Source organism: Electrophorus electricus, chromosome 12, assembly GCF_013358815.1.
Source record: "Electrophorus electricus isolate fEleEle1 chromosome 12, fEleEle1.pri, whole genome shotgun sequence".
Classification (NCBI taxonomy): Eukaryota; Metazoa; Chordata; class Actinopteri; order Gymnotiformes; family Gymnotidae; genus Electrophorus; species Electrophorus electricus.
Genome location: NC_049546.1, coordinates 9,263,098 through 9,282,995, shown reverse-complemented (window position 1 = coordinate 9,282,995; position 19,898 = coordinate 9,263,098). Strand labels below are relative to the sequence as shown.

Sequence of the window (19,898 nt, the reverse complement as noted above, 5' to 3'; positions counted from 1 at the left end):
CATGGCCTCTTGAGGATGGACAAAGCTTCAGGGTCAGCAACAACTTTCTACTCCTCCTTCTCTCTCTGGCTGTCTCCCTCGGTCTCTGTCTCTCTGTTTACTGGATGATTTTCTCGATGTTCATCTTGTAGCCTGTCGGGCAGTCCTGCCCACACATGACGTTGTCTGAAGCTCCGCTTTTAAATCGCCATCTGCAGCCCACCAGATTACGCTAAGCACTTTAATATATGCACGCTCAGCTTATTTTCTAGCACCTCTGCTCTGACCATGCTTGACTTTCAGTCTTCCCCATTTGTCAAGGTTAATATGGTTATACTTTGATAATGAGGTTGTTGGCTTGTTTTTAGCATGTAACTCAGAGGCTTTCTAGTGTCCACATTGAAGCTGCACAATATATAATTTGTTAGTTGTTATAGCAATATTGGCTTTTGCAATTCTGCTAACACACTAACACAAAAGACTGCAATATGCAATTGAGCCCTCCAACAGTTCAGCATTTGCTTTCTGTGCTGTGTGCATTCTGACCAATCTCAGACATTCCAGTGTGAGTGCTTTGTGGGTGTTTTGATGAATCATGGCGTCAACATGATACCACAAACTGAAATCATCTTGATGGGAATAACAGAGTCCAGTCCTAAACCACTTCACATCAAAGGCATACCAGTATGTTTCACTTTACAGTAAAGCATATTACAATCGCAGTGTGTAGTAACAAAATCACAATGTAGCATTTTTTGTCCACATCTTGCATCCTAGCCCACGTAAACCGCCATTGGCTAATTCTACATACCTGAATAATGTCACAGTAAAGCCAGAGGCTGCACTTACTTGTCCAAACCATCAAATCACCAAATTCTGTTGCTGTTTTGGGAGTCCTTACAGATGACATCACAATGATACCATTAAAAGCCCCCTTTGCGAAACATCCACAGAATGTATTTGCAAACACTTCCTTAACCAGCAAAAAGTAAATTCCTGCTCTGTCTACACCTCCAGCACTGCTGTGTGAAGTGGTGTGCTTCGTCGTGCCTTTACAGCTCAATATCGCTGTCGAGCTCCATTGACGTGAACACTTGAGCCGAGGCACTCCAGCCAAGCGCTAGTGTCAGCAGGTGGAGAGAATACGCTCGGAGAGCTCATTGATCTCCTCGAAACAGACAACTCAATGCTGGGGTCAACATGCACACACACACACATGCACACATGGCCATACATACACACACACACAAGCGTATGCACCCACACAAGCATGTGTACACATGCACACACATACGTGTTAACACACAAATGCAGAATACACCCATGCACATATACACGAATACAACTCTTTGTCTATACTCTGATTTCAATATGCTAATGATTCTCTGCCTTGAGCGGAGACACAGGTCACATTTCCCAAACATTTGCTGATTTTAATAGCAAGTTCCAGAAACATTTCTCTGATGGGAAACTTGGAGATTGTGCTGCTCTCAATTTGTCTGGATGAGGCAGATCTTTAGTGAGTTGCTGTATTCGTGACAGTAGATTTTACACATTCCATCCTTAATGGTGAACAGTAGCACTGCTCCAATGCCATTTTGCAGTGTTCAGGATGCAAGCATATTATATGTTTTCCATATGGAACACAAATAACAGAAAATTGTCTGTGCATGTGTTTAATAATTATCTCTAATCAACTATTACAGAGATAATTGCAGGCCTAAAGTTAGCACAAATGTTAATTACATTACTCTGTCTTGGTGCTAATTAGTCTGCTATAACTTCATCTATGCAGGATTGTAATGGCCTCAGACAGCATGATCAGTATCTGGCTGAAGCCCTGAATTAAAGGATTCCATTTATCTTGGAGATAATTTACACTGTCACAATCAATGGCCAATCTGATCAGGCATCTGCCCCAGTTAACACTATTTAATGGTTCAACTGCCCCTTGCAAACAATATCAATACCTTTCTACACAGACTTCCCAGGGGCAGCATTTAAAACACTCAAATTAAGTCATTTTGGCTTTATTTTTGTCATCTAATTAGCAACTACTTCTTAATATTAAAAACATTTAAGGTTGCAAAAAAGTATAAAAAGTGTCAATTTCTGTTTAAAAGCTACTGCTTTGTACTGTGGTTTATGCTCATAAAAAGTATGAACAATAGCACTCACACCTAAAAAAAAAGGGTTCCAGATAAAGGTATTTTAGTGGAACCCCTTTTTGCTGTCAGTAGGAACCCTTTCACTGTAAACTACCATCAGGGCCTTGCTCTACTTGATGTGAAAGGCTTTTCTAAAATCTAACTCACAAGTGAGGACATTCAGGTTGGATCATCTTTATATCATAACTCTGGGCCATTTTGTACTTGGTAACAGAGTGCAGTTGAATTACAAGAGCATTACAGAGTTCAGAACTCTAATGTTTAATGGCATAACCCCGAGAGTCACCCCACAACCCCAGTACAAGTAGAATTCCTACACAACCTTCTAGAATTCCAATACACACTAAAAACTGTAACAGTGGGCTTTTTTGACTTAAACAACTGTATATGTGTTTAAATTATTCAATTATTATTAAATAACTGAATTGCGTTGACTTTGAGTAAATGAGCCCTTCTTGTCCATTTAGACTTTATGAGGTATGGGGTACTCATCATTCTAGAGTCAAAACAAGAGGACTTTTAGGCTTAAATGTTTATATTCCACAACTCCATAAAGAACCCTCTAAGAAGCCCTCCAAGAGTGTATTTTACGTCTCCAACGTAATGTATCATAAACATCAGCATCTACAGCCTTTGTGTCCTGACTGACAGGTGAAAAAAGGCTCAGGATGTTACAACTCTGGGAACACAGATCAGCGCTGATAAGGATGACATATTCCAGAGCTGCGCGGTGTGGCGCGTGGGCTATAGATCACGAGTCTTTAGCTGCCGCAAGAGATGAGTGGATCACGCCTCTGCTTCTGATTGCGCCTGTCTGCCCAGGCGAGCCTGATAGCGAGCTTTGATGTACGGCGCGGCGATCACTCCTGCAGGACCCCAGGTGAACCAACACGGGCGTCTGCGTGGGTTGCCCAAAGATAAAGCCGTATTGATTGGGCCGTCCAGGGGGAATCATCAGCACGCCAATGGCGCCTCTCGACCCAGTCACCACACTGCTAGGGCCAAGCAGCCGGGATTTGTGGGAAATCCGGGGGCTTAGAGAGACAACAGCGTCCTGTATCCTCGGTAAATAACACTGTTTTTTTTACAACACATGCACAAATACACACACAAACAAAATCAAACAAATAGACACGCACATTTCTCAAACCTAAATCATCATAACACGTACACATACATGTAACTGCATCAAAATTAAACTATAAATCAGACCCTAATCTTTATTCTGTATGCTATTGGAGAATGTAATTAGTGGATTCCGTTTAGAAGCGCATCATCTGAAACAAACCAAGCAATGCTAGCTCAGAGCAGCGCTACGCGGCAGGCTCCTGAAATTTCCCCAAGGTCTCTGTTGCATTCTAAGCCTGAAACTGAACTCAAAGACTACAGCAGAGCAGCAGCAAGGCCATATTCCACTGTGCAGAATGAAAGCATAAAAATATTTAAGTCCCGGGAGTGGCTCTTCAGCACCCGCTCCACTCAAGCTCGCCCGCGTACTGCTCTCGTTCGGCGGCCTTGGCAACCGTCTATGGGTTCCGAGTGAGTTAGAAGGCTGAGCGTCCATAATGGACATTATGCAAATTCTGGACAACGGAGAAAGGGAGTGTCCTTCAGGAAGTTCTCTGAGGCCGAGTTAGGCTGCTCCACCTCTCTTCTCACAACCTCTATGTGCTCTCTTACTCTGCAAATGAAGCCATTGTCTACACTTGATGCACATCAAACACAAATACAAACCCACAGCAGTCAAAGTGAGGCATATGTGGGTCTACCTGCCAATTTATACAGTATATCCATCCAGAGTATTTGGGATGCTCATTTTGCAAACAGACATGAACGTGACTTTCTGAAACAAGTGTGCCAACATTCACAAACTCAAGCCACCTCCTCAAACCAGCATGCACATACAGTGCAGTATGTATGACAACCTGCATTCTCAATGCCTGCAAATTATGATTATTCTGATCACTACCGTGACTGCAGTTAATAACTGTTTTTAACAACATTCAGCAGGTTACGTCTCAGCACATGTCATACCACGCCCTGGCAGAGCACTGATAGTGTGCTCCAGCGAAATACGCAAGATTAGTGACCTGGACACGGCTGCAAAAATTCACAGGATTTGTTTCCATATTTGTTTGGTGAGCTGTGCTGTCTGGAGCCACTAAATGCTTGATTATGATGCAGTGGGCACACTACTGAAGAAATGCATTAATTGCTGCCTTTCAAAACATGCTAATTACAGAGACCAACGTCATGATTTTAATTAATATGTGATTAATCATGTAAGTCTATTATGAATTATATTAGCTATTTCAAAAATAACAACAACAATAATAATCATAATATTAACAATAATAGGTATTATAATAATTAAATATAAGCTTTTACATTTTCACTGTTAATCAAGATTCACACTCCATCCTGCAAATCCAACAATGCCTCAAAAACTCTCATTCTCACTGCAGCCTTATCGAAGCTCACAACATTCAACACTGTCCAGCTCTAATCAAAAATATGATTGTGAGCTTGTGAGTGGGAGAAAAGCACAACCGAAAACAGGAAGTTGGTGAAAATGGGCGATCCCTCTTTATCTGTTATCAGTCCAGCACTGCGGCCTGGAAGGAAAGTCGCAGGAAAAAGGTGGGACTATTGTCTAAGCATCCTGCCAGCTTCTCCGCCACCTTATTGTTTCAAAACTTCCATTTTTCTTTAATGCTGTTGTGCTTTCAGTGTAATTTATAACAAAGCAGGCAGTGCCTCTGTAGCCCCTCTTTGTGCAATAATCAAGGAATCTATTGACAAGACAAAACTGTTATGTTCATACTGCAAAATGTACTGCAAGACTTTTTTTTTCATTTGTACAATGTAGTTTTAACATGACAGTGTGCTTGACATAACATAACATAACATAACATAACATGACATAACAACAGACATCCAAGATGCAATATCAGTTGTAATGCTGTCATACTATTTTTTCCAACTGCTATCATGGCACCTCTTGATATACACTCCATCAGGTACAAGTTACCTAGCAGGTCAGTCCTTTGTCAGGCTTTGGCAGCGGATTTAAAAACATACCAAATAACCACCTGCTATTAGTAATACAATAGTAAATGGTCCGTTAGGCAATAACGAGGATGAAGTCAATGTGTCCTTGTGCAACATTCAGCCCATGGAATCAACTGGATGCCTGAGTTGTACAGTCCAGTCTCGTGGATATGAAATGCTCTTAACAGATGTACTGATATCCTGTAAGGGTTTACTCCATCGCTATAGGGACAGAGTATGACCCATTCTGGGCCCCTTAGACTACCATTTTAACTAAGTTCAAGCGATGGTCTTTATGCACAGCAAGTGGCAATGTGAGTTGGTTAATGGCATGTACATGTTTCACTTCAAAATAATCTACCCATTACCTATCATTTGCAAAATCAATTAAACATCAGGTGTTACAAATGATAATGATCTGTCGACTGGCTTACCATTCAGAGTCAACAGTGGCTATAATAGGACTATAGAGGAATTGCATTGATTGATTTATCTCTCAGAGAGTCTAGGAGGGAGTTTCTCCTCAGCAAAATGCATTATCGATTGGCTTCAGATTGGGATAGAGCATCAGTGCGAACCTTCGCTGCTCTTTTACATAAACGCATCCCATTCCACAACCATTAGGCAGAGATTCATAAAGCTGCACTTCCATTTGTTTTCATCCTCCTGACCTCTTATGGATTGTATGGTCTCTCTCTCTCTCTCTGCCATCCACTACCTATGTCCCCCTCTTTCATTTTCTCAGTCTCTGTTTCTCTCTCTCTCTCTCTCTCTCTCTCTCTCACACACACACACACACACACACACACACTACCTCTCTTTCTCTATCTCTCCCTGCAAATATTAAGGAGCTCTATGCTAATGAGCTTACACTAGCTTGGGGTTGATGAGGCTCCTCCTTTGAATGTTAACTGGCTCTCACATTTGCATACTCTTGTGTGGCAAGTTACTGACTGAACCTGTCAGACTGTACCAAAACATTTCACAAAACTACAAAGTATTACAAATCTCTACTTGTGTTCATTAGACAGCAGTATTGATCACAGAGATGTACACTTATTGAGCAAAGAGGTATATTTTGCAGAAAATGGTCTACCATGACTGAGCTAAACACTCACTGGTTGTTTACATGTCAGAGATGAATACAGAGGTGTGTAGTAAAAGGTCAGGTTTTCATTACAAAGATAGGTTGGTTTTCTAGACAAAGAATGTGGGAAAGTGGGAAGCAGTCATCTTAGATGTTTTGCATAGACCATGGACTAGAACAAAGCCGCATGACTGTTAAACACTGGCTTTGTGTTCTTCCACCCTCAAAGGAAAACATTAATACAAAGGTGAGATGTTTGATTCTGTTGTTGTACAACAAGACAGCTGAGATGCTATAGTGAAATTTAAAGGCTGGTTTCAGATCAACAGAATAACTGTAGGCTAGGTTAAGGTATGTATTTGAAGGGTGACTCTCATGGAAGGCAGTCACTCCCAGCAATAAGAGGGGTTACATCCAGGCTGGGTAAATGGTCAAAGTATTTTCTTTCATTTTAACATTTGTATGACATACCATTATCAGCAAAAAACTGAAAAGGTATTTCCACTGTGAGACAAAAAAGTAGCCTCACAAAAAATTGGTTTCTAAAGACAACAAACAGAATTTGGGATTCACCATGCTATTGTCTTGAAGGGACCCACAGGAAGTGCTCCTTGTTGACTCTAAGAGGAGGCTGCTCTGCCCTGTTAGTTTCCAGGTGGTAAATGGCACTAAATGGAGTGCTGGAAGCCTCCAGACAACACAATTCATAATGCTTCCTCAGGCCATGGGTCTGAGCACTCTTGAGTCAAGAGTCAAGACACTATCAGGGATTCCTTGAGTCTCATTTCTGCCCAGTTCTTCTTTCACTTCAGCTGTCTGCTGTATGTTGTTGGTGCTCCTGTGGTAATCCATTAACCACCTGTGGATGGTCACCATAATGGGATAATGGTGGATATGGGAAGTCACTGGTAGTAGGCCTATTGATTATGCATCTTATAATTTGCCATGCTAGACCTGACACAGTCTACTTGGGTTTATCACATGAGGTATATAATTTGAGGTGATGAATGACCATAGTGAAGGTGTCGCAGCAATACATTAGCAAACGCTACACCACTAAACTAATAAACATCACAAGGATTGCTGGCACAATTTCAGCATTATCACAACTTGACTAGTCTTCTGTGACAGGATGGGAGCTTTCTGGCAAAAAGTGCCCACGATTTGAAACAACAGACCTTTAAAAGAAATCCATTCTAAGTGCCAGAATCTTTCAAAATCATTCTTTGTAGATGTGTCCATTATTGCTGATACAATACAAACTTGCATGGTCTGCTTTTCAGAAGAGAGGGAAGTTGCATTGATGTCTCATGGTCAATGAGCGGGAACCAGGCATTTGCTTTGCATAAACACCTCAGCAACTTAATTTATTTCTGTTGGCACTCGCTGGGCTTATGTTCTTTGTTCACCCTGAAATCTTTAAACTGATGCTTCCTAAAGTGATAGTTATGTATCTGTGTAAGGGAACACTACTGCACTTATCAAACAGATTCATAGGCTAATCACCCATCAGTGAAACACCTTATCACGATCTAGCACACAAAAAAGATTTAATCTAAAAGAAAGCTGTTACAATAAGAAAGTGCGGTGGAGGCAGTTGGAATGACATATTGAGTCTGTGTTTATGTTAGCCTTCTCAGTGAGTGCCGTTTCAGAGTGGAAGTCTTCTGGGGCTTAGGCCAACACTCATGAATTATGCATGATGTTGTGGCACTGCAACCCAGCAACATGGTCCACATCTCCTTAAAGTTACATTGTCTCTGTGAGCCACCCGACTGACACTGTGCAGTTTTGTTTGTTTAAGGGTACAGAGACTTTAACATTTCATCCGTGTGGAGTGATACATCAGATTTATCAAATATACAGTATTGGATCATTCTCCATCTCTGATACACTGTAACAGCAGTGAAAGCAGTTATCAAAAAACCTTAAACTTTGATTTAACTGTGAAAAAAGAAATGAGAAAGTATTAAAAACCTTTGACATATTTTTGGAAAAACAAGATGGATATGATATCGTATAACCAATTTAAATAGCTAATGTCATTGAGAATTTCATCAGGAAAAGAAGTGAAGATCTCAGGCTATTCTGTTTGGGTTATGGCATTATACACTTGTCTATAATCATATCCAGAGGTTTTCTAAATCAAGAAGGAAAATGTGTATTATAGTCTGTATTTTAAAAAAGTACGTGACCTTTGCATTTGTGGAGAGATTTAAGTAATTTTGTGTGTGTGTGTGTGTGTGTGTGTGTGTGTGTGTGTGTGTGTATGTGTGTGTGTGAGTATGTGCATCTGTGTGCCTGCATGTGTGCATGCATGCGTGTGTGTATATATGTTTATATAACTCTGTGGGGACCAGATATCCCCACAAGCTAACAAAACAAAACAAAAGTTTGGAGATTCATTGGAGAGACTAAAAGAACCAAAAGATTTTCTTTTGGTTACTGAGGTCAGGTTAAGGTTAGTTGTAGGTGTGGCATTTATGAGCTCTAGTAATCATTATGCCAATGGAAGGTACCTATAAGGGTAGTAAAACAAGACTGTGTGTGTGTGTGTGTGTGTGTGTGTGTGTGTGTATGTGTGAGAGAGAGAGAGAGAGAGAGAGAGAGAGACACACACAGAGAGAGAGAGAGAGAGAGAGAGAGAGACAGAGAGAGAGAGGGGGGGGAGAAAGAGGAAAGGTGTGTATGTGGGGGGAGGGGGGGGGGCTAATGTACAAATAGCATTACAGTAATGCAAATTAGAAATACCTGAAAATATAAGACTCTTTTCTATGTTTCAGCAGCAGTTTGGGAGAAATAGGAATTTGTTAATAAAACCCACTGTTCAAAAGCACAAAGGGTGTAGTGGACACAGGAAAAAAGGGTTCTGATGTCAGAAACTGAAGTGTATATAACAGTGCTAAAATATTTTTTTGCTTAAATATTTGACAGAGGACTCTCTCTCTCTCTCTCTCTCTGTGTGTGTGTGTGTGTGTGTGTGTGTGTGTGTGTGTGTGTGTGTGTGTGTGTGTGTGAAGTGCGCTCCCTTTTTGAGAAAAAGTGTAAGGTGGAACCTTTTTAAAATGTATACGCTTCTGAGCTAAAATTCCACATCATAATTCAGCGTCAGATAGCAATTTTCATCTAATTTTGCTTTTGTTATTAAAAACATAATTTTTGGATCTGTGTAGCTCGCCAGAAAACTCTCCAGAAAATCTGCATATGATTAATATGACGATCTATGCTGCGTAGAGTTGGTAAAGTCATGTCTGGGTACTTTTTGAGCGATGTTCCACGTGGTTTTAATTGGTAATCAAATTATCCAAAGATTCATACTTCACTGTATATCTTGTAAAGTTAATATTCATAGTAAAATATGCTATATTGGGTTAATATATACGCTCAGCGAAAATTTAACAAATACACAGACACACAAACGATTTCAGATTTTACAACTGCACGTTTTATGGAATCCCAAACCTTTCACCCGAGTTGCGGTGGAATTTCGAATCACCAACTAAGTGGCCCGAATATGCAAACAAGTGAATAACAAAGGACAATTACTGAAAGTAACACCGACAGTACCTATACCTGAATATGCACTGCTACTTTAAAACTGTCTAGTTGAAACTGTAATACAAAATGATCTGCTTTCTGTGCGTTTGTGAAAAAATGTGCCAACCCAGAAAGAGAAACAGGTCTTACTGTGGTGTTCTTTCAGAAAGAACTTTCACCAAAAACAAGTCTGTCGTGACTGCGAATCTATACGGATGAAAACTCACCTCCGTCCGGGACTGTAGGCGTTTGTTCATCTCATAGATTCGGTACTCAGGTTGCACCATATACGGCGAATGTCTCCGGTAGAACGGTCCGAACGGGGACGAGTAGAACGGGTCGTGGGGAGGGTTGGACATGTTGATTCCTTGCCGCGTTTACAGGATGTACAGTAAGAATTCACCATCCATGCAGCGCACATGGAAGGCTTCCAAACACTGCAAGTGAGATCGCCACGCGCACTCTCTCCCGCTCCCTGCACGTTGTACCGAATAGCTGCGAGCGTCCGGGGGAGGCGGGAGAGGCGAGGAGAGGGAGAAGGGAGGAGGCGCGCGCTCTCATTGGATAGCTGCAGGTTGCACGGGAACATTGTTGAAGGCAAGCTAGATAAGCATACCCAGCGTTAGAATGCTTTAAACGTATACGACTTGGATGCTCTTAATAGTGTTCAAGTAAAATAACTTTGGTAAAAACTAAAGACAACTTAATAACTCTGCCTCAGCAGATATGTCAGTGGATGGATACCTGAGGCGAATCAAAGCTGCCTTGCCTTGAAATCATCATCACTCTTCATCAAACACACATGCGTGTCTGTTATCAATGTGTGATGCTTGCTACATCCCATAGGTTTCAAGGAAAAATTAAAAATAGCTCTCTATTGTATTGCATGAGGTTACTGAAGCCAATAGTTCAGGAGCAACATTGTGCATCCATAAACGCCGTGCCACTGCCCGGCCCCTATAAAGTAACACAGGCCTGTGTAGGTACCTCTTGGTTCCTTTTCAGACGATTTGCATATGGAAAGTTAAGTAGTATGAAACCTAATAAACATGGAAATCACTACTGAGGAACAAACTTAAGTACGGGTTTCTGTCATGGTGGTGAGGACCTGGAAGTGTGATAGATTAGCAGCGAAGTTAGAGACCAGTGACCCGGGCCGTATCTTTGCTGTCGAATGCCTCGTGGCGTCGTGAGCCTCAGCCAGTCGCGAGCGTGTTCAGAGCGCTACTCCCACCCCCCGAGCGCTTTTGGAAACTGTCCTGGGCTAAAAGTGAGTGTGTCGATGGCTCATCCATCTCTAGGGGTTTTAACGGTCGTTTTCGCGTCCGTACTGAGCCCACGTCGAACCCTTTCGCGCAACTTCAGCATTTTAATTAAGCGTGATGAGATTTGTGTTTTGTTGGATATCAGAGATGAAAGGTTTAACCAACTCAGATAAATGAAAGTTCGACTGCAAATGCCTCAGGCAAAGAAATAGGTAATTATGAAAGTTAGTGAAGGAAAAAAATCTATTAATAAATCCTTAATTAAAAATTACATTATTTAATATCTCAAGACCTTTCCAATTGGCATTTCCAGAAGGGCCGGCATGTTTGCCAAAAGCGAGTTTCGGTGGTCTGTGACCATGTGTGCATTTTGTTCGGAAATGATCACTACACGAGTGGCTCAGCTGGGAAAAAAATCTCACTATGTGACTTTTCTACAACTGAGACCGAGTGGTTACTAGTAAGGAGAAAGGGAGCGAGAGTCTGGGTCTAGCCTGGGTTTTAATTGGGATTGTTTGTGCGTGCGTGTGTGTGCGCGCGCGGGGGAGATAGGCATACTGAGGTGCGAGAGGGGAAAATCGAAATGGGTCAGGACACATATAGACACTTCTCTGCCAGGCTCCCCGCTGTTACTATGGTAACCTACTATGGTGCGCAGTGCATGGCGGCTCCACGGCAGGTTTGAACCCAAACACGCGTGTGCACACACATGCACAATCGCACACATTTGCATAGACATTTGTCCTCAGGAATCTTAGTTTATTCAGAGACATAATGCATTATTTTGGAAATCACATCTGTTTAAGTTTACCCCCCATGATAATAGTTCTGTATCAATTATATTGTATCAGGCTGCCCTAGCTTTGTTTCTGTAATGCATCTGAAGTTTCTTTTAGCCTAGGTTCTTATGCACTGGAGGGACTGTATATTTGCTATCTTCATCTTTAGTGGAAATAATTTTTGTTATCCTCCATATCAGTACAATGGACAGAGAAGGCCATTTTACAATTTCTGACATAATTAACTGATTAATTCAATTTCTGCTTAATTAGGAATCATTTGTTTACAAACAAAGGTCTTCTTGCAGGTCTACATCGCAAACTACTCAGTGAATTTCAAAGCCTTCAACATGTACTGGTGACCAGTGCAATCACCCAGTACCCACTGGAAACCAGTGTAATGACCCAATGCCACTTGAGCCCAGATTAATAATCCAGGACCTATTGGAGACCAGCATAAAGACAGTGCCTACTGGAGAACAGTGTAATGACCCAGTTCCCACTGGAGACCAACATAATGACCCAGTACCACTGGAAACCAGTGTAATGAACCAAAGCCACTAGAGGCCAGAGTAATGAGCCAGGGCCCACTGGAGACTAGTAAATTACCAGATAAGGCAAACAGGTCAACAGAGATGTTGGCTACAGCTGAGCCAAGGCCAGCTACTCTTTCTCTTCTTCATGTTGAGAGACACGTTGCACAATGTTGGCATGTTCCAAAAGCTTCGGTCTGAGAAGGGTGAGTGATGCGTCACACTGACCTGCTGAGTGTAGGCATAGATGCTGGAGTAGCAATGGAGCTGGTATCAAGAATGGTTATATAGGGCCTAATATACATTAACATTCATTCACATTCAAAGTCACAGTCATACATGTACTCGCTCTCTCTCTCTCTCTCTCTTTCACACACACACACACACACACACACACACACACACACACACACACACACACACACACACACACACACACACACACACACTAATGTTTTGTGAATATGGATGAAATCCACCCTTGCGCGTGGACGGGAACTGCTCGTTTTGCTGGGGAATCTCATTAGCATCGTAATAGCTTGCAGCCTCATTTGCATATTGCCAAGAGTGAATTTTTTTCTCCACTGGATAGAAGAGAGTGAGCGAGCAAGTGGGAGAGAGAGAGAGAGGGGAAAAAAGAAAAGCAAAAACTTTGAAGCACAATATTTTATTTCATTATTTAAGTTAAACAAATTCTAATTGAAAGGTGCCTTTCAATTACTTCTCCCTTCTTATAATAGAGACAAGTAGAACTTGTTGAGCATTTGTGGAGAAACATCCATTTCTTTATAACACAACAATATTTAGTTTAAATGAAGAAATATTAAACAAAAATATTAGAATGACAAATTATTGATTGCTGCCTCATTAGGTCATAACCCCAAAAGAGGCCACGAGCTTTAAACAACATGAGGGCTAACCATCAGAGAAAAGGGCAACAGAAAGGCTGTGCAGTGATGGCACACCCAGCGAGAAGAGATTCAGGGGTTCAGGTGAGACTGGATGCAGCACTCTACCGCTAAACCTGAACTGCAGAATTAAACAACTTTAAATACAAACAAATCTGAATTCTTCAGTTGTACAGGCTGATTAGCTCTGTCCAAGTCAAAATTTGTCATTCCAACCATTGCAGATTTTTCTCTTTCTTTTTCTTTCTTTCTTTCTTGTTGTCTTTCTCTATTTTGTCTTTCTCTCTCTCTCTCTCTCTCTCTCTCTCTCTCTCTCTCTCTCTCGCTCTCTCTCTGACTACTATTCTTCAACATCTGTTTACACTTTAGTCATAGGGCTGAGGCCCTTTACTTCCATATCAACTAACCAGGCAGACCAGCTCTCCCGCTCTGACCACTGACCATTCAATTCTGGCCCAATATAAAGCACCAGCTAATCTTTACAAACACATTTACTGGGCATGATGAATGGCAGCATCCCTGTCTTATGTGCTCTGATTTCATAATTTTGTAGTGGGGAAACACCCACTGTTTTATTGATGGAGGAAAAGGGAGCGGTAGAGCGGTAGGGATGGGGACTGAGAGAGTCGAATACAGTCCACACATCCATAAAACCAGCAACACACTGAAGTGAGTGTGGAAGTGCGCGCACACACACACACACACACACACACACACACACACACACACATGCACACACACACACACACGCACACACACGTGCACACACACACACACACACACACACACCGCTCCCCTACCCCCATCTCTCCACTCTTCAAGCTAGCTCCCATCCCCCCGCAGGTCAGTTAATAAGCGAGGAGCCTTGCCTGAACCTCTGTTGGATACACACACACACACGCACACACATACACACACACACACACACACACACACACACACACACACACACACACACACACATGTGCACACAGGCACACACAGACAATAGAAAAATCCATACACATGAAAACAAACAGATCCAAGAAGCACGGACAAACTCATACAGACATTGTTAATTTATGATCACTCTGTAACTGTGTGTATTTGTTTATGGTTTTGGATGTGTATATGTGTGTGTGAGTGTGACTGTGTGTGTGTGTGTGTTGGTTTGTGTATGTGTGTATGAGCCTCTGCGTCTAGGGCACACACAGTCCAGTCTCTGGGGAGCAGGCTGGTGCAGAGCACTGCCGGTACGAGGCAGTGGAATTTTACCCACACTCCTCCTCAGTAGGAGACTGGACACACACACACACACACACACACACACACACACACACACACACACACACACACACACACACGCACACACTGAAGACTCTTTTTTTCTGTCTCTCATTTGCTCTTAGCCTCCTTGCTCTCTGTTTCTCTCTCTCTCTCTCTCTCTCTCTTCTCTCACTTACTCTCTTTTTGCTTGCTTTCCTTCGCTCTCTTTCTGTCTGTACACGTGCATACGTACGCAAGCACATGTGTACAAACCCACATCCCCTCACACACACGCACGCTCACACCCACACACTCCTCACACATAAATGGCATCTCTCTTTCTCGTCTGCTTATGCATTCCCTTTCTCCCTTTCTCTCTACCTACCTCTTCCGCTCTCCCTCCCTCATTCTCTCTTTTTCTCCCTCTCTCTTTTCATCTCCCCCTCACTCTCTCTGTCTCGATCTCTCCGTCTTATCTCCTCATGCGGGCTTAGTTTGTGGATGCTGCTCTTTACCAAACAACAGCCTCTGACGGAGACATCCTGATGCGAGTTCACAGCCCTGGGCTTTCAGAGTCACTTCTGAAGAGTGAATACGAGTTTCACCCCGGAGAAGAGGGAGCGTTCCCTTCCTCTTGCTCGGTGGATGCTACTGCAGCGGCTCCAACGAAACTTCAGGGGTGGCTGCACGTTCTACTGCGTTCAATTGTGCAGGGATGAAAAGTGTTATGCCACTCATGTCTGCACATGTGCTATACATTCATCACTGGTGGGGGGTGGGGGTCACATATCATGCTGTTCAAAAGCAGTTTATATGGAAGTTGGTTTTATTCTGGAGAGGAAGTTAATTCATCAATATAAAGTCTTCTTCAGAAGTAAATTAGCATAAAACAAGAGCATATGCACTAAATATGTATGTAATAATAATGTAATACTGTATAGCTGCAATGGGCATATGGATATCTGAGTAGTTTTTGCCATATGCATATTCATGTAATTCACACAAACAGAACAGGCCTCACTCGAATGTTGTACAGACTACAGGCACAGGGTTTGGCTACAGCCTCAGAGAGAGGAGCAAAACCCTCTATCAGTAGATTACACACAGACAGAGATACACACACACACACACACAGCCAGACACATATACACACCTGCACACGCACACATGAAGACACTGACAGACAGACGCATACACACATCTGGAGATTACCCTTGAAGCCTCATGAGATTACTACTCACGCAGATTGTAAACTCATGTTGTTGTTAGATAGCATGGCATCCCTCCACTGTACTGCAGACAGACTGTCAGAATAACTCTCTCCACTACACCCTGCATCTTGGAGCACGCTTACCTGCACAGGACATACATAGGGAAACTGGACTCTGTTATCTGTTGCCATGGACGTATATGGATGAAATATATGGATGAGATATTATGAGACTTGTGATTGTGAATTAGATGACAGCAGAATGTATAGATTAACAGAATGTATTAGAAATGCTGAAAATGGCTGTAAGGATTAAGTTACAGTAACCACTTCTATTTAACAGTTAAACCAGTCTACCTGCCGCAGTTAAACCAGGCTACCTGCACTGGTTAAACAAATCTACTTATACTGGTTAAACCAGGCTATCTGCACCAGTTAAACCAGTCTACCTGCAGTGGTTAAATTGACTACTTTCTGGTTACCTATACTCGTTAAACCAGTCTTCTTGCACTGATTAAAACTGGTCTACCTTGTTAAACCAGTTTACCTGCACTAGTCTACCTGCATTAGTCTAAAGAGGATGCCTTCACTGGTTTAAACAGCCTACCAGCAGTGTACCTATTAAAACTGACTACATGCACTGGTTAAACCAATCCACCTGCACTGGAAAATAAGACTATCTGCAGTGGTTTAAACAGACTACCTGCACTGGTTAAAACAGATCACCTACACTGGTTTAAGCAGGCTACCTCTGCTTGATTTAAGATTTCAGAAAATTCCTTTGGGGACTTTCTCTGCAGACATAGTAATACTGCTCCCTCACAGTAGCATCAGTAGCTCTCAGCTTCTGTCTGTCTTCTTCTCTCTCTTCTGACTTTCTCTCTCTTTGTATCTGTCTGTCTCTCTCTGTCACTGTCCATCTCTCTCTCTCTCTCTCTCTCTCTCATATATATATATATATATATATATATATATATATATATATATATATATATATATATATATATATATATATATATATATATATATATATATATATGTCTCTTTCCATCACTGTCCACAAAGGAAGTTCTTATATCTCATTCTTTCAGCTCTTATTTCAGTTCAGTTCAGTTTAGTTCAGTTCAGTAAGCTTTACTGGCATGACCAAATACAACTATAGTATTGCCAAATCAGCATTACAACATGAACATTACACAACATTACAACCTTTGCAATTATGGAAATTAAGAATTCTGTTATAATATAGAACTTGAAGAGAACTGTAATTGGTCTGAAATAATAATAATTGGAAGAAGTGAAAGGGAAAGTGAAAATAAAATAAAATAAATAAATAATAAGGATGGTAAATAATAAACAGATAACTTTTATAAACTGGTTAATATAGTCTGAGTGTGTGTGTGTGTGTGTGTGTGCGCGTGTGTGTGTGTGTGTGTGTTTGTTTCGGTGGGTTACTCATCTTGTGGCAGGCAGATATGTATTTCTCAGCTAAAGCACTACTTTCTTTCTTTTCATCCAATAGGATGGACAGTTTGCCAGTGTTAGACAGACACTTAAAGTTGGGGTAGATCGTCTCAAATTTTAAAAAGTATTTCAATCTTTGGCAAGTTCTCAACATTGCCTGTTATGTAAGTATGTTGTCCCCTAAGTGCTGGAAATATCAGAATCAGAACATCAGGAATATCAGAATCAAGCACATTGGTATTGCTTTAGGTTACTGCGATCATGTCAGTTGACTGCTGTCACTGACTGTCTGGTCATCATTTGTTTTGACTTGCATGTGTGTCCCTGTTTAATAAAACCAATGTCCAAATAAACACACTTTAAGCATCATGTGTCTGAAACGTTATAGCTTTAATTAAAATATTTTTTCGAGATACTTTCCATCAGGGCCAGTTTTGCACTAAAAAGCTACTATATCCAAGAATATAATACTGAAAATCACAATGAATCCAAGAGAAAATAAATTAAAAAACATTTTTTTCAATAACAAAGTTTTTTACTTGACACTCATTGATGGTCACACTCTCTGATCTCTCTCATACCTTCTCTCTGTCTCTCTCTCGGTCACTCCACACCACATGCCTCTGATATTATTCACTGAGAAAGGTTTACTGTTTGTGCCAAGCATACAAGCAGCAGATTCTCCTGCACTGTTCTCCTGCACTGTTCTCCCACACTGATCTCCTCCACTGTTCTCCTGCACTTTTCTTCCATACTGTTCTCCTGCACTGTTCTTCTGTGCTGTTCTCCTGAACTGTTCCCCTGCCCTGTTGTGCTTGGCCCAAATTGGCACAATGCCCTCAGCAAACTGGCAGGGGTCATTTTAAGGGCATTTACACAGCAGGGGATGTGAGCCTGCTGGTAAACCGGCAGCAAGCCAATCAGAACTTATCTTGCCCAATCAGAGGTCTGAAATTTTTAAACAGAATGAGGACCTTGAGAGACTCAGATAAACCCCCTACTTCCACAGTGACTACAATGTAGCAGAAAACAAAAATAAACAGAAGTGAGACCTAATAGTTCTGTACATCACCATGTTTTTTGTAAGCCTTATTAACAAACATCATGGTAATCATTCTAGGAACAAAGGACTTGATAATGCTAATCGAATATGATCATGAATATGAAGTTTAATATGCACCCCCCTGAATGGCATGCTCATGAAAAGCCTGAGGGGCAGAATGTTCCGGTATGTCTCCCCACAGCGGCGAGACTCACTGCCGTCTCATGGCAACGATGATGTCTGCTGAAGATGGAAACTCTGGAACTATGAAGAGATGAAAAGGAAAGAGAGAGAGAGGAAATATCAGGGAGCTGAAATCAACAAGGAGAGAGAGAGAGAGAGAGAGAGAGAGAGAGACAGACAGACTTTTTTTTTTAGATTGTTGCCTTAGCTGCCTGGCGAAACAGTTCATAATGAAATCTCAGAGACATAGCCAATTCTATGATAAAATAAGTAGGACAAACACTACAAATACACACCTACGTTCCAATTTCATAATAATTTTGCATCTTATTTTATAAAGCAATGAGGCAGAGTGGAGAAGCAGCTTCCTTAAACAAAGTGGATTCTAAATAAAGGGTTTATTGGGAAAAGATGGTTAACTGAATGCACTAAGATCAGATTTCTTCATCCAGTTCTCTTTCCCAGTGTGAATGCTGGTAGGACTGATGAATGCTTGCCATAGGTCATATATAGGAGAGACACACTCCAGTCTTAATTTTCTTTTCATACTGGACCACAGAGAAATAAACTGGCTTCAGTTCATTCAAAGACAGGGGAATCAATTATTCTTTTATTTAATTGTCACTTTACCTGTTGAACAATAGTACAACTGCTTTTAAACAATTTTCCTTTTATCTTGCTTTAATCTGTGATGAAAAACTTTTAATTGTAAAATGGTCTTAAATGTCTTATTTATTAAGATATGCAAATCTGCATTCCGAGTCATTTCAAGTGTGATTTATGTGTTATTATGCAGGTCTGGCTCCCTAAACAAAAACAACATGAGACATAAAGTATTTATACAACTAACAATTTATAATTCATTTTTGAGACAAAGACAGTGTAAAAAAGACAAAGATTTGGGTAGTGTAGGAGACTGTGACATTCTCCTCAGCACCAAAAAAAAAAGAAATGGAGAAAAAAAAAAAAAGATTTTCCCAGGTCCTGGATTTGCAATGGCATCCTGTGTTCTTGGATGTGCCGTTGCCAAGGCAACAGTAACTTGGTGACCTCGTTATTTCAGCCTAATCCAGCACTGAAATTATGGTTGCTCCACCCTTTTGCCTGGCTGCCCTGATAACATAATCATTGCAAATGAGGCATGAGAGAGAGAGAGAGAGAGAGAGAGAGAGAGAGAGAGAGAGAGAGAGAGAGAGAGAGAAAGGTGGCAGGGAAAGAAAGAAGACGAGAGTTGAAGAAAGAAAGAGCAAAAGAGATGGGAGAGAAAGGAGAAAGGGGAGTGGAAGATAGAGTGGGAGACTCAGAGAGAGAGTAAAAGAATGAGAGAAAGAGAGAGAGAGAGAGGGAGGAAGAGAGGGAGAGAAGGGGAATAATGAGAACATAGAATGACTAAGTGAGGTGGTATCTCTGTCAATGTAGGAACAATAAATTAAAACCAAAATGCAAA

The 19,898-nt window shown here is 41.4% G+C and overlaps 2 protein-coding genes across 7 annotated transcripts in view; both read right to left on the bottom strand.

Moving 5' to 3' along the window:
• Positions 1 to 10,300, bottom strand: part of ldb2a (LIM domain binding 2a) — a 41,633-nt gene extending 31,333 nt beyond the window's left edge. For all 4 annotated transcript variants that reach the window (XM_026999408.2, XM_026999410.2, XM_026999409.2 and 1 more), the window contains exon 1: positions 10,050 to 10,300. In XM_026999408.2, the coding sequence (XP_026855209.1) occupies positions 10,050 to 10,181 (132 nt within the window). In that variant the 5' untranslated portion in view covers positions 10,182 to 10,300. The remainder of the gene's footprint in view (positions 1 to 10,049) is intronic.
• Positions 10,301 to 17,640: 7,340 nt separating this feature from the next.
• Positions 17,641 to 19,898, bottom strand: part of qdpra (quinoid dihydropteridine reductase a) — a 14,937-nt gene continuing 12,679 nt past the window's right edge. Inside the window, exon 8 of one of the 3 annotated variants that reach the window (XM_035532450.1) lies at positions 17,641 to 18,532. In XM_035532450.1, coding sequence (XP_035388343.1) covers positions 18,424 to 18,532 — 109 coding nt within the window. In that variant the 3' untranslated portion in view covers positions 17,641 to 18,423. Of the gene's footprint in view, positions 18,533 to 19,285; positions 19,565 to 19,898 lie in introns of those variants that run through there. The other 2 variants (XM_035532447.1, XM_035532449.1) reach the window with 2 other exon arrangements.